The sequence below is a fragment of the Hyperolius riggenbachi genome, chromosome 11 (genome assembly GCF_040937935.1).
Source record: "Hyperolius riggenbachi isolate aHypRig1 chromosome 11, aHypRig1.pri, whole genome shotgun sequence".
NCBI lineage: Eukaryota > Metazoa > Chordata > Amphibia > Anura > Hyperoliidae > Hyperolius > Hyperolius riggenbachi.
The window spans coordinates 241,374,880-241,390,260 of record NC_090656.1 but is presented as its reverse complement, the minus strand read 5'-3'; the positions used below and the strand labels follow the sequence as shown (position 1 = coordinate 241,390,260).

At 47.5% G+C, this 15,381-nt stretch overlaps 1 protein-coding gene across 4 annotated transcripts in view; it reads right to left on the bottom strand.

Moving 5' to 3' along the window:
* Positions 1–15,381, bottom strand: part of LOC137538746 (low choriolytic enzyme-like) — a 1,161,243-nt gene that overhangs the window by 33,245 nt on the left and 1,112,617 nt on the right. For 3 of the 4 annotated variants that reach the window (XM_068261057.1, XM_068261059.1, XM_068261058.1), the window contains 2 exons: positions 14,846–14,964; positions 7,124–7,349 (listed from right to left, as the gene is read on the bottom strand). In XM_068261057.1, the coding sequence (XP_068117158.1) occupies positions 7,124–7,349; positions 14,846–14,964 (345 nt within the window). The remainder of the gene's footprint in view (positions 1–7,123; positions 7,350–14,845; positions 14,965–15,381) is intronic. The other variant, XM_068261060.1, reaches the window with a different exon arrangement.

The following is a 15,381-nucleotide window of genomic DNA, read 5'->3' as shown; positions in this document are numbered from 1 at the left end:
TACCCAGGCGTGGCCGATCTTCTGTTGAAGGTGCGTCGAGTGGCCAAACATTGTAGAAATTCCAGTACTGCTTCGGGGGCACTCGCCAAGATGCAGGAGCGCTTCAATCTCCACCACCATCGCTTGCTGTGTGATGTCCCTACGCGCTGGAATTCTACGCTGCACATGCTAGCACGCTTTTGTGAGCAGAAGAGTGCAGTGGTCCAGTACATGACGGCGCAGTACCGAGGCGCATCCGGACAGCTGCCAAGCTTCTGTGGATCCGATTGGGCCAACATGTTGGACCTCTGCCAAGTCCTCCAAAATTTTGAGCAATCCACGTTGCTTGTGAGCAGTGACAACTCTTCAGTCAGCATTACCATACCACTGCTGTGTTTACTGAAGAGGTCAATGTTGAAAATCAAGGAAACAGCTGTCATGATGCAACTGGGGGAATCTGAAGGAGAAAACGATCAGCGTGATGGTACCAACATCAGGCCATCCGCCTCAGGGAACGCTGGCCCCAGCAGCTATGACGAAGAAGAGGAGGAGGAACAGCTGGAGTTGGAGCAGGAATTTCATGCCACCACTGACGAGGGCCAGAGCAGTGCACGTTGGACTTCCACAATTCAGCGCGAATGGTCAGCAGAAGCAGACCAGGAGGAAGGTGACGACTATGATGCATCACAACAACTATCACAACGCTCACAAGAGGATGATGAGGATTCTGGTAGGACTCTTGCACACATGGCTCAATTCATGCTAGACTGCATTGAACGCGACCCACGCATTGTGCGCATTCTGGACAACACCAATTACTGGGTTTATACCCTTCTGGATCCACGGTACAAACACAATGTTCCAAAACTGCTTGAAGAAAGAGTCAGACAGGTCAAAATGGAAGAATACCAGCAGGCCCTTGTGGAGACTTTAGAGAGGAGATTGACATCCTCCCCCTCCTCTAGCCAGTTGTACGCCGACAGACTGACTTCCGCAAACCCAGGACGACCAGGAGGGCAGCAAACAACGCAAGCCGCAGCTAGTGCCCAAAAGGGAACGGTATCGGCAGTGTCCTTGGAGTGGGAAAATTTTCTGACACCCATGCAGCAGCAGCCCACTGAACAGGAAGCGTGCAGATCCACCTCCAACACCGATCGCCTGGAGAAGATGGTCAAGGACTACATGTCAGATGACGTAGCTGTGTCGAACAATCCATCTGCACCCTTCAACTATTGGGTATCGAAGCTAGACACCTGGCACGAACTGGCAATGTACGCAATAGAGGTGCTGGCTTGCCCGGCAGCCAGCGTTATGTCGGAACGCTGTTTCAGTGCTGCCGGAGGCATCGTCACAGATCGGCGTATCCGCCTCTCCACAGAAAATGCAGACCGTCTGACTCAAATTAAAATGAATCAATCCTGGATTGGAAACGACTACGCAACACTCCAGGACCCCAACCAACTAACATGACCAATGAACATCTGGGATGGTGTAGCGTTACCGGTCCCTGTTTATTGAACCTCTCATCTGTATTACATTTATGACTGCATGGCGGCAAAAAGCATTGCTGCTATATCCGCACGCTTTTTGTCCTCATGCAAGGCCTGGGTTGTTGTGTCTCACAAAGCGTGGCCTTCTCCTCCTGCGCCTGCTCCTGTTCCATCACGTGTGCTGCTGCTGCTGCTGGGTTAGCGTTGCCGGTCCCTGTTTATTGAACCACTTATCTTTATTACATTTATGACTGCATGGCGGTACCTCATGCAAGGCCTGGGTTGTTGTGTCTCACAAAGCGTGGCCTTCTCCTCCTGCGCCTCCTCCTGTTCCATCACGTCTGCTGCTGCTGGGTTAGCGTTGCCGCGTGGTCCCTGTTTATTGAACCACTTATCTTTATTAAATTTATGACTGCATGGCGGTACAAAGCATGCTATCCGCACGCTTCTTGTCCTCATGCAAGGCCTGGGTTGTTGTGTCTCACAAAGCGTGGCCTTCTCCTCCTGCGCCTCCTCCTGTTCCATCACGTCTGCTGCTGCTGGGTTAGCGTTGCCGCGTGGTCCCTGTTTATTGAACCACTTATCTTTATTAAATTTATGACTGCATGGCGGTACAAAGCATGCTATCCGCACGCTTCTTGTCCTCATGCAAGGCCTGGGTTGTTGTGTCTCACAAAGCGTGGCCTTCTCCTCCTGCGCCTCCTCCTGTTCCATCACGTCTGCTGCTGCTGGGTTAGCGTTGCCGCGTGGTCCCTGTTTATTGAACCACTTATCTTTATTACATTTATGACTGCATGGCGGTACCTCATGCAAGGCCTGGGTTGTTGTGTCTCACAAAGCGTGGCCTTCTCCTCCTGTGCCTGCTCCTGTTCCATCACGTGTGCTGCTGCTGCTGCTGGGTTAGCGTTGCCGGTCCCTGTTTATGGAACCTCTTATCTTTATTACATTTATGACTGCATGGCGGTGCAAAGCATGCTATCCGCACGCTTCTTGTCCTCATGCAAGGCCTGGGTTGTTGTGTCTCACAAAGCGTGGCCTTCTCCTCCTGCGCCTCCTCCTGTTCCATCACGTCTGCTGCTGCTGGGTTAGCGTTGCCGCGTGGTCCCTGTTTATTGAACCACTTATCTTTATTAAATTTATGACTGCATGGCGGTACAAAGCATGCTATCCGCACGCTTCTTGTCCTCATGCAAGGCCTGGGTTGTTGTGTCTCACAAAGCGTGGCCTTCTCTTCCTGCGCCTCCTCCTGTTCCATCACGTCTGCTGCTGCTGGGTTAGCGTTGCCGCGTGGTCCCTGTTTATTGAACCACTTATCTTTATTAAATTTATGACTGCATGGCGGTACAAAGCATGCTATCCGCACGCTTCTTGTCCTCATGCAAGGCCTGGGTTGTTGTGTCTCACAAAGCGTGGCCTTCTCCTCCTGCGCCTCCTCCTGTTCCATCACGTCTGCTGCTGCTGGGTTAGCGTTGCCGCGTGGTCCCTGTTTATTGAACCACTTATCTTTATTACATTTATGACTGCATGGCGGTACCTCATGCAAGGCCTGGGTTGTTGTGTCTCACAAAGCGTGGCCTTCTCCTCCTGCGCCTGCTCCTGTTCCATCACGTGTGCTGCTGCTGCTGCTGGGTTAGCGTTGCCGGTCCCTGTTTATGGAACCTCTTATCTTTATTACGTTTATGACTGCATGGCGGTACAAAGCATGCTATCCGCACGCTTCTTGTCCTCATGCAAGGCCTGGGTTGTTGTGTCTCACAAAGCGTGGCCTTCTCCTCCTGCGCCTCCTCCTGTTCCATCACGTCTGCTGCTGCTGGGTTAGCGTTGCCGCGTGGTCCCTGTTTATTGAACCACTTATCTTTATTAAATTTATGACTGCATGGCGGTACAAAGCATGCTATTCGCACGCTTCTTGTCCTCATGCAAGGCCTGGGTTGTTGTGTCTCACAAAGCGTGGCCTTCTCCTCCTGCGCCACCCTCCTCCTGTTCCATCACGTGTGCTGCTGCTGGGTTAGCGTTACCGGTCCTTTTTCCTGGAACCTCTTATATGTATTACATTTATGACTGCATGCCGACAAAAAGCATGTTACCTGTGCAAAGAAAACAGACATTTCCCGCATTTAAAAGACAGTTTTCCCTTTGAAACTTTAAAATCGATTTTCTCAAAAACTATAAGCTCTTTTTGCTAATTTTTTTTTTCCTCTTGTACCCACTCCCAAGGTGCACATACCCTGTAAATTTGGGGTATGTAGCATGTAAGGAGGCTTTACAAAGCACAAAAGTTCGGGTCCCCATTGACTTCCATTATGTTCGGAGTTCGGGTCGAACACCCGAACATCGCGGCCATGTTCGGCCTGTTCGGCCCGAACCCGAACATCTAGATGTTCGCCCAACACTAGTTCTCAGCTATACTTTGCATAGATGCGCTCTCAGCTATACTGACACATTACTGCCGGCTCCCGCTGCCCTCCCTGCCTCTCTCACACCTGTCACCCTCACCCATGCTGGCACCCATGAGTGCATTGGGTGCCAGCATGGGTGAGGGTTAGAGGTGGGGGGAGGCAGGGAGGGCAGCGGGAGCCGGAGGTAATGAATCTGTATAGACGCGCTCTAAGCTATACTGTATAGCTGAGAGCAATGCGGCGGGGGCGGCGTGTGTGGCGTCGGAGATCATCAATCAATGTAAAGAAGATCGCAAGATAGAGGATACTGTATTCGTTGGATCATTACCGAGGATAATGGCGTGGGAACATTTTTTTTAAAGGTACAGGTAAGTATTTCTGGTTAATTTAGATACAATACTTTTATTAATACTGCTGTCATGATGAGTCTGCTTAGAAAGACCTGCATTGCTGCATGTGAAATTAACTGCACAGAGCTGCTGAAAGTTGTTTGCTACTCATTTTTAACCTGTGCACTAATCCCGGGACTTGCAGAAAACTGTTACACTACTATCTGCCAGTGTAAGTGTAACGATTGGTGTCAGCGAGAACAGATTTCTCTGATTACTGGTGATCTGCAGTATCACCAATAATACAGATGCTATACCTGATTATGTGGTGATCTGCAGAATCACCAATAATACTAGTATAGCCAGAACCAGGATAACCAATGTAAGAACAGATGTTTGGTGCAACAGTAATGATAGAGATACCCCAGAGGAGCTGGTGGTGATAGGTATCTCAATAGAACACAAGAGTATTCACCCAGCAAGCTGGATATGGGATTCAGTACAGCTGAGATCACCCGAGGGGCGAGAGACTCAGACTGTACTGCAGCCGGAAATCACCTGAGGAGCAAGTGATTAAGACTGTACTGAAGTCAGGGCTTACACCTGAGGAGTAGGTGTTAAGACTGTACTGCAGCCAGTGGACACCTGAGGAGCAGGAGTTTAAGACTGTACTGTAGTCAGGACTTGCACCTGAGGAGCAATGCTAAGACTGTACTGCAGCCAGTGGACACCCGAGGAGCAGGTGTTTAAGACTGTACTGTAGTCAGGGCTTGCACCTGAGGAGCAGGTGCTAAGACTGTACTGCAGCCAGTGGACACCTGAGGAGCAGGTGTTTACAAAGATGCTGGAAGTAATGATCACCCGAGGGGCAGGTGATTAAGACTGTGCTGCAGTCAGGGTTTCACCTCAGGAGCGGGTGATACAATACTAGAATCCCTCACCAGTGGCTGACCCAGGCAGGATCGGCAACGTACGGACAGATACAGTACTAAGACAGAAGGCTAACTCAGAGTTTAAGTTCAGGCAGAGTCGGCAACCGGATCAGATAGGCGAAAGTACAGAATCAGAAAAGCAGGAGAATAGTCAAGGCAAGCAGAAGGTCATAACAGATAATACAATTCTATTAGTACTTTAGCTATCAACAGAATCTGACTAAGTGTGGATCCCCAGCTCCAGCTGGTTCTAGCACACTTTGGGATCTGACTAAGGTCTGAGTGCTAACACGTTAGCATTCGCAACAGCAGACACAGAGCAACTGACATACTAGTACTATATATACAGAGATGCCCATCAGCACCGCCCCAGTCATTCAGCCAATCCAGCGTACTGTTGGAGTCAGCTGACCTGGTAGATCAGCTGACTCCCCTTCTATTTGCATAAAGGTCCTGTCGCCTGGCGCGCACGCATAGCCCTCAATCTATGTGCAATAGAAGGACCAGGCAGAGCACTAGCATGTAACTGCGCGGCTGAGGCCGCCGGCTGATACGCGGAGATAACCGCCTTGCCGCTTGCCACTGTTTATATTGCAACAATGTGTGCTCATTGATGCCGCCGCTACATTGCACAGATCGGAAAGCCGGTCAGGTTACCAAGGAAACAGACAACAATAGGTGTCCGTTTCATTGCCAGCTCAGGAACAGGGGGTCCTTGGCGGCCGGGCTGGCGTATGTCTTCCACACGCAGCCGCACACAACAATATCTTACGCTGCACGGAGGAGAGGCAGCGTCCTTCAGTTTACGGCGGCTGCTGTGCGCACAGTAACTGCTCATTCGTGCAGTTACAAAGTTGGGAAATAAGAAAAGATATGGGCAGAGGGGTGTAAAATAACGACAGCACACCAACCACTAACAGAGGCATCCCTATTACAGAATGGTTTAGGCTGCATTGACGTCGGGAAGGTAAAAGTACTGACGTGACTGCATGCTTCTATATGTTTATTACTAGTAAACAAATACATTGCAAAAAGACTGATTCATGTGAAATATCAATCCTAAAACAACTCATATTTACACTACAGGGTCTAAAAAAGAAGATTTTAGCAATAGTGCCCCTTTAACCACTATGCTATAGCTGACGCACAGTGAGTCAGGATGTTTTACTGGTCACTATTGGTTACTCAGCTGACATGTATTACTACCCATGTGTCAACTGATCTCTCTCTCAGCTGATACTCAAACAAGATGAATGTCTGCGTGTGATTGGCTGTTGTGTGCATGTGGCCAGCCACTGATTGGATGCTGTCAGTATTTAAACCTTGCTGTGACACTTGCATCTTGCCCGTGAGCTCTAGCTTGCTGGGTGTGCTGTTAACTGCTGTTTATATTGGATTATGTGGAGTTTGACCTTGGCTTTGATTACTGGACTTCCCTTGTCTGCTGCCTGACCTGACCTCTTGCCTGGAATATCGTGACGACCCTTGCTTCCTGGTTTGATCTCGGAAACATTCTTTGACTACTCTCTGCCTTGCCCTCCGGTACTGTGATGTTTCTGCTTATCCGTGTATGACCCTGGACTGTTGCTGGACTTTGTTATTCTGTTTCCTTGTTTGGCCTGGAAGTTTATTCGCTCACCCTGCATTCAGCTCCAATATCTTGCACACTAAAGGCCTGGGTGTAACCGAAGTCGGGCAGGTGTTGTCTCTTCATCTACCATTCAAGCGGGGAGGTGCCACATAGGGTGAAGCGTGTGGAGTTAGATTGGGGCATTGGAACTGATTCGTGAGTAGATATTCCTACAGGCCTAACAGCCAGCTTGGTAGAAACACTGTACAGTGGGTGTGTTTTTTATATGAACAAAAACACATAGCAGTTAAACTGAATAAAGCTATTAATACATCCTATTTAGACAACTGAATTCACTTTTTTTTTTTTTACATCAAAAGTGGAATTTATTTCATAAGTTATTTTAAATCGAGCTGAAACTTACTAGACTGATAATGTGCCACGAACCCTGACCTGGTGGTGTCACCGTCGCTGGAAAACTGGAGCAGAAGCCCGGGTCCTCTGGAGTTGAAGGTCAGAATCGAGTGTTCCAGACCACAGAAGAGACCAAGACTGCGGGCAGTGAGGTCACCACCATCTCTGACCTCCAGGGAGTCCTTGGTGCATTCAGGGGACGGCTCGAGGTTCACCAATAAAAGGGTCAGGGAAATCTGAAAAATTGATTGGCATTTGTAAAGCTGTGTCCAGTAGAGAAGTTGTCGAATTCCTCTTATGGTATCGGTTTTTCGTGAAGACCATCACAGAAATGACAGAGGACACAGAAGGACTATGAGGTGGACAGATATGTGCACTCTGTAGGTCTCACAGGGGACTACACTTGATTTTAGATGGGGAGGGGAGACCTGGGGGCCTGGCACCTTGCCTTAAAGAGACACTGAAGCGAAAAAAAATGATGATATTATGATTTGTATGTGTAGTACAGCTAAGAAATAAAACATTAAGATCAGATACATCAGTTTAACTGTTTCCAGTACAGGAAGAGTTAAGAAACTCCAGTTATCATCTCTATGCAAAAAAGCAATTAAGCTCTGCTGGAGAGGGCTGTTATCTGACTTTTATTATCTCAAGTGTTATTGAACTATTTACTTTTTCTCTTCCAGAGGAGAGGTGATTAGTTCACAGACTGCTCTGAAAGAATAATTTTGAATGCTGAGTGTTGTGTAATCTGCACATATTATAGAATAATGCAATGTTAGAAAAAACACTATATACCTGAAAGTAAAAATATGAGAATATTTTCTTTGCTGCTAATCTTCTAGTAATTATTCATAGTACACAACCAATTCATTATATCATAATTTTTTTTTCGCTTCAGTGTCTCTTTAAATAGTGGCTGAAAAGATTTTTAATAGGTTTCAAAGTGAAAAGGTTTTGTATGGGCCGGAGCCCTCTAACGCAGTTGTGCGCAGTTATGTCCGCTTTTCAGCAATACATCAATGTTACAGATGCTGAAAAGTGGACACAACTGCGTTAGTGGGCTCAGGCCCTATGGGAGGGCTTATTTCCATTCGGTGTTTCAACCATTTCCTATTCCACATTTATTTTCAGTTATATAGCCTTTTTTTGTTTATAACATCGCATTATTCTGTCATATTTGCAATTACAAACTACACTCAGTATGAAACAGAGCAGAGCTAATGACCCTTTGAACTCCCCTGCAGTAAAAGCTTATCTGAAGCTTTGTTTGTTCCACTGTCTCTTTGATGTGTAAGCGCTTCAGAAAATAGGACTGTCTGCGACCCAACTTGTGTGAGAGAGCTCAGAGAAGCTCTTTTGCATAGATAACAAGTTAACTCTTCCTGTACTGGAAACCATATCCAACTGTTCTTTGCTACTTACGTTCTATTTCTTAGCTGTACTACACATACAATTCCCTATCTCATAAGTTTATTTTCCTTTTCAGATTCCCTTTAACTGCAACTAGCGATCAAAAGACTATTGGGAAAGCAGCGCTAGTAGTGCAGCCTGTAAGTGATCAGCTTCTCAGCAAAGTGAAACACAGTCTACTAACCTTTTCAGTAACTATCTAGTGCAGTGATCTGCAAACGTGGCTCTCCAGCTGTTAAGGAACTACAAGTCCCACAGTGCATAGCGGGAGTCTGACAGCCACAGTCATGATTCATAAAGGGAAATGCATTGTGGGACTTCTAAGTCCTTAAAGAGACACTGAAGCGAACTTATTTTGCCCATTTTACCTTATAAGTCGCTTCAGTGTTCTCATAACAAGTAATCCGCTGTGTCCCTGCCGCTAAACGAGCCCCCAAATCCCGGGGGGGGGGGGGGGGGGGGGGGCAATCCAGCCGGCATTTCCTGGAAGGGGCAGAGCTTCCAGCTTCAGCTCTTCCCCTCCTGATGTCAATCGCGGCATATCGCCGCCTCTCCCCACCCCTCTCACTCTTCCTTCACAGAGAGGGGCGGGGAGAGGCAACGATCCGCGCGGCGATTTATGTCAGGAGGGGCAGAGCTACAGCTGGAAGCTCTGCCCCTCAGCGCAGCAAAATCCATGACCAAGTTGGTTGTGGGTATTTGCAGAGGGATTTGGGGGCTCTGCAGCCCTCGTTTAGCGGCGGGGACACAGCGGATTACTTGTTATGAGAGCACTGAAGCGACTTATAAGGTAAAATGGGCAAAATAAGTTCACTTCAGTGTCTCTTTAACAGCTGGAGAGCCACGTTTGCAGATCACTGATCTAGCCTATCATTTACTTTTTCCCCTAGAAGTATTTATGCTGTTCAAAGGAGGAAGAGACACCCAATGATGTATAAAACTTAGGCTTCTATTCCTCAAAGGCTGTTCGATAAAAGAAAAGTCCTTAAACGCATTCTGTATTTTAGATTTTTTTTTCTTTTTGCTAATTCATCAAGATTTTCACAGGTGTGGTGAAAGTTCGGTAAAGCCCATTGACAAAAACCAGTTCGTAACAGAAGAGTCTTTGTTGTTCTCTGTGCAGAGACAGCATTACAATAGTAAGAGGCATCCCAACATGCCTTTAAGTGTACATGTTTGTTGTACTGTTTTTTTTATACTGCCTCTGCTCGCTTTGAATCTGTCCATTAGTTTTTCTTAACACATTTTATTTAGTTGCCAAAGCTTGAGTACCGTCTAGGAGACATTACATATGCCATGCTTAGGTGATTTCCCCACTAGCTCTTCCGCATCTTCAAACAGCAACCTAAGAGGTTAAACGGCCGAATGGCTGCAGGGGAAGCCTTTTCTGTTCCGTGATCTCTCTGCTCGCTGCCTTAGGGGTAGAAAAGCTAGACCCGCTGGAGAAGCCTGCCGGTCCTATCACATCGATCAGCGGGACTTGCAGGAGACAAGGGCTGTTTCTGTTGGCTCCCTGCTACTGCCAATCAGTGCGATATCCATTAGGAAGGTGTACAAAACTGGTTTTGGCCATCTTGGAGCTGCCGGTAATGATCGAACCTGATACTGCATGCTGTAACCTTGATGAATTGACATTTACTGACATGTTGAGGTATTTATCGCACAAGTCAGTAATTTACCTCACTGCTTGGTAATTTCAGCTTTTCATGTGGTAACAGCCTTTGGTGAATTGACATTTTCCTAAACACTCAGTAAAGTCAGCTGTTTTCTGCATTACTGAATGCGGTAATGCTTAAAGAAAGGAGGCCTTAGTTAAAAAGCACCAATTGAAAGGAGAGGTAGCTTACCTCTATGACGACACAAAAGAATTGCAAGAAAATGTTTTTTTAATACCAAGCAACTGGTATTGTTTAATAAGGTAAAAAAATATTGCAGCTTCCATATCCCTCGCACATCAGGTGTCCTGTACAGGGGTAATAATAACTCAGAGAGGACTCTTTCCGGCCAGTCACTGAGAGCTCCTGGATGAATGTGTGGGCTCAGCTACGGATGTCCAACTCCCAGAATCATAACAAAAATAGATATCAGGAAAAAAAGGGCAAAGGCAGCAAGTGGACGAAAAGGCCACTGCCATAGACTCGAATGCAATTATTGTTAATACGGCGAAAAAAGCAGAATAAAGGCCACCAGATAAATATCATTAACAACATTAGAACATTACAGAACATACAGTTTTTGAAATATGTTAATGTTTTGGAAGCTTGTAACATAGAGTTTTTTTTTCATATTATTTTGTTTGTATGTACAGATTTTACGTAATCAAAGATATTATCGTTTCTGTGGTGATATATTGGGGTGCTGATGATGTTAGGAATACATAAACATATTCTATCATTTTTATGTCTGCTGTATATCTTTCAGAGGTGGATGTCAGCCAGTATGGCTTGAAGGTATTGGCAGCTAGCTTCATGGACTGTTAATGTGATTGTGTGTGGGTGTCAATAGACAGACAAAAGGGAACCTCGTTACCAGTCACCTTCAATAGGCAAGGAAGCGGCTCATTAGGCCACTAGCAGTCACTTTGATCTGCTGCCCCAGGTGTGATTGTCTGCGTCTGCCTACAGGCAATTACAGGCAAACTGGCTGCTACCTGTAACCAGAATGCAATCTTTTCATGTATGTGCTAAAATACACTTTAACCAAGGAAATAATGTGGAGGAAGCCTTTTGATGTCTGGTAGGATACAATCTTACCTATTGAATTCTGCAACCTTCAAGAAGCTAAAACAGGAACCCTTTGAAGCTTGCATATCACAGGAAAGATTATGACAAGCGTTCGGTGATGTCACAAACGGGGAAACTGCATTAGTTCCTGGGGGCTGGACATTAAATGCCCAAGGGGACATTTCAGAGTATAAAAAGCAGAGGCAGATACCTAGTAAGTATCTTCTCTTGGAGATAGCGCATAGCTAGAGAGGATCTCGACTTCTGGTCGAACAAGCGGCGTGCTCCCACCGACAACGTTTAGACCTTCAAGTTGGTAATGTTTTTAATCCCCATTTTTATTTTTACGCAAATATCCGTGTGTGTATTTTTGTAACTTTTATCTTGTAACTTTTTTACTTTGTTTTTTGTACATCTTCTGTATATATTATTTTCTGCATTGTTCTATGTTTTTATGGAATATTAAAACGTTATTTAATAAGCTTGACTTCTGCGGTACTAAACTAACACTCATAGCCAAGAGGAGACTGCAGTGTAGCTGTGTATAAGTCCGTGCCTAATTGTATGTTTGAGCAACACTACCATATGAAATTGTAATTGCATTGTGTGTATGGGGCACTTCTGCGCTCGACAGCCGAGTGGGAAGTCTAACAGTATCGTTCGGAACGACTGTTAGTGGTTTTGCTGCACGACAGTGTAACTTGCATTCAGGGCCGGATTTAGGCCAAGGCCTCCTAGGCCATGGCCTAGGGCACCACAGGAGCTAGGGCAGCAAAGTAACAGGCTAAAACGGTGCAGTATTTGCAAGTTTAAAAATGCTGCAATGCAGAGAGATCAGGTGAGCGTCTGACCGTGGTACTCTGCTGCCAGCTGCCTGTGCAGCAGCCACCTTGCTCTCTGTGTACGTGGCTGGCGGCTATGGACTTGGGCAGCATTGGAGACAGAAAGGAAGAGGAAGCTTCTGCACTATACACGAGTGGAGAAATGAGTGACACTGATGGCTGCTGCGGTGTGAAGGCGATACTGAGTCATCAGTCTACCTATGCTAGAGGGAAGGGGGGGAGGGGTCATCTGGCTACCTATACTGGAAGGAAGTGGGAGGGGTCATTTCGCTACCTATACTGAAGGGGGAGGGGGGGGGGCGGCTGGTGACAATGGCCTTGGGCAGTAAAGAGTACAAATCCGGCCCTGCTTGCATTACAAATGATTGTCTGATTGTGCTGTGTTACTGTACAACTGTACTGTGTGTGTGGGTGCGTGGCGTTCTCGTATTCGGCCTAAGCGCAAAGCTGACCAAAATACGAAACGCAGATCGCATGTTTAGCCCTCGACAGCGGAAGGGACGTGTCTAGCAACGCTAGTGGTGGCAGTGGGAAGTGTTTGAGGGGTTCCAGCCTTGTTTGTAGCTTAAATAAGGCTGTTCCCCGCTTAATCTGGTCAAACCCGCAGTCGGGAACCGTATACGCAGGCGTGTCGCGGGCCGGTTCCTGACGGTTTCCATGTGTAAGGGTGTTTCTGAAGGGGGAGTGGTTAGGGTTAGGTACCACCCAGGTGGCGGTTAGTTTTAGGCAATGCCAGGCGGCGGTTAGTTTTAGGCAACGTCAGGGGGGTGATTAGGGTTAGGCACCACCAGGGCAGCGGTTAGTTTTAGGCAATGCCAGGGGGTGATTAGGGTTAGGCACCACCAGGGGAGGGCTCTGTGTGAGAGTAGGGTTGGGTTAAGCTGTATTGTTGAATTACGTGATGATTTTTAACGTTAATATATTTTCGTTATCACCTCCCGTCTGTTTTTAAAACTGTATTTATCGTTAACCAAGTTTGTTTATCGTTAAGATTTCGTTATCCACCTGCGCCGTTTTGTTATCCAGCCGGGCCCTTTTCTCCTGATGCCCTTTTTTCATTTGTGCCAAAAAACATGAAATTCAGGTCGCTCTTCCAACCATTATGCTGAGCTGGGACTCCAGTCTCTCTGACCAAAGTTTGAAAAAATTAGTCACTCCCCCCCCTCCCCCACCCCAACTTCCCCAGAGCATCTCACTCAATCTCTCAAAGATGTTTTGGCTACAAGTCAGCTTATCCCGATACGAGTTTGTTGTGGTGAGAAGTCCTTTTTCCATGTTTGGCCAGATAGACAGTTGCTAAGAGCATAAAAATCATCCTTGCGGTGGATGACACCATGTGTGTGTGTGTGTGTATGGGGGGGGGGGGGGAGGGGGGTGTGGAGGAGTAGAAACCTGAGGGGGAGGGGTCCCAGCGCAGATGAGGGAGCAGAGGGCACAAACAGCTCCTTCCCCCTCCCTCACCTCGGGTCCTACTTCAGCATTTCTCCTCCATAAATTAGAGCAGCAGGAGCGCTGGGAACACAGACTCACCTGTTACGGGTTTCATGCAATGGGGCTCCACGCACTGCTGGTCTTCTCTGTGTCCAGTGCCACTTCCTGATTAGTGCAAGTAGAGTGAGCAGCACTGGAGACAAAGAAGACCAGAAGTGCGTGAAGCCCCATCGCATGAAACCCGTAACAGGTGAGTCTGTGTTATAATTTATGAAGGGGGCCCGAGGTGAACGAGGGGGAGTAAGGAGTATGACCCCCTACCCGCAACTGTGTATGCTCACTCCTCCCCCTTCAGGCTACCTCTACTGGGGGCGCCTATACCTGGCTACCTGTACTCGGGGCACATATTCCTGGCTACCTATACTAGGGGCACCTATACCTGGCTACCTATACTGGGGGCACCAATACCTGGCTACCTATACTAGGGGCACCTATACCAGGCTACCTATACTGGGGGCACCAATACCTGGCTACCTATACTGGGAGCACCTATACCTGGCTACCTGTACTGGGGCCACCTATACCTGGCTACCTGTACTCAGGGCACATATTCCTGGCTACCTATACTGGGGGCGCCTATACCTGGCTACCTATACTGGGGGCGCCTATACCTGGCTACCTATACTGGGGGCGCCTATACCTGGATACCTATACTGGGGGCGCCCATACCTGGCTACCTATACTGGGGGCGCCTATACCTGGTTACCTATACTGGGGGCACCTATACCTGGCTACCTATACTGGGGGCAACTATACCTGGCTACCTATACTGGGGGCACCTATACTGGGGTACCTATACTGGGGGCACCCAGTAATTGGCTACCTATATTTCCTCCAGCCCCGCCAGACGTGCGGTGCCCTCGCCACAGCTCCACTCCCTGCTGGTGGCCCAGGATCCCTTCTAGCGCAAGATGCCCATTGTGCTTGTGCGAGCGGCTCTCAAAGTCACGCTGACATCATCCGGACTGTACTGCGCAGACATCCCTGATGACGTCAGCGTGACCACGTGAGCCGCACGCTGGAGCACAGAAGAAGCTAACCTGGAAACTGACCTGGCATCTGCACCGGAGGGGACCGGGAGGCAACGGAACTGCCAGGGGCTGGAGGAAGCCCGAGGTAAGTGGATTTTTTAATTTTTTTTAGTTCTTCAGACCTTCCCTGTTACGGGAGCCGTGTGCCGGTCATGTATGCCGGGTTGTGAAATGTTACAATTTTGTTGAATACATAAAAATACCCCAAATCCTGAATATGTGACCTCCTTACCTTATATCCCGGCGGGGCAATGATGACGTAGGTGGCTGAGGCTTCGTTAGGGTAGTCAAAGGGGTATTTTGGTGAGGAAATAGAGCCACTCAGTTCCGTGTAAGTACCGCCATGGGTAACTGTAAATTTAAAGGAACATGCACAGAAATAAAGCAGCAATTGAGTTACATTAACTATTATGGGAAAATGGCAAAGCGTGGCAGCTAGCGGTGTTGCTTTGGTTCTGTTCTCACAAGTCGTGTGACGTTTGTAATGCTGTCTGTGCCTGTCAGAAGATCCTGAACACTTCCTCGTGTGCTTATGGGACTCTCTGCCCAGATTTGAATATAAAAGTGTTTGCAGTTGCAGCCTAATGATCCCGCGACCAGGGAGCGTGTATCTGACGGAGGACTAGGCACCTTCTCTTTTCTTTTGACCTTTTTGTTTGTTTTAAAGCGGGCCTGAACTCAGAACTTCCTCTGTGCTCTAAAAGATAAGCAAAAGCATAATAATCTTTAAAGAAAAACCTTTCTTTGTTACAGGTGATAGAAATCCCA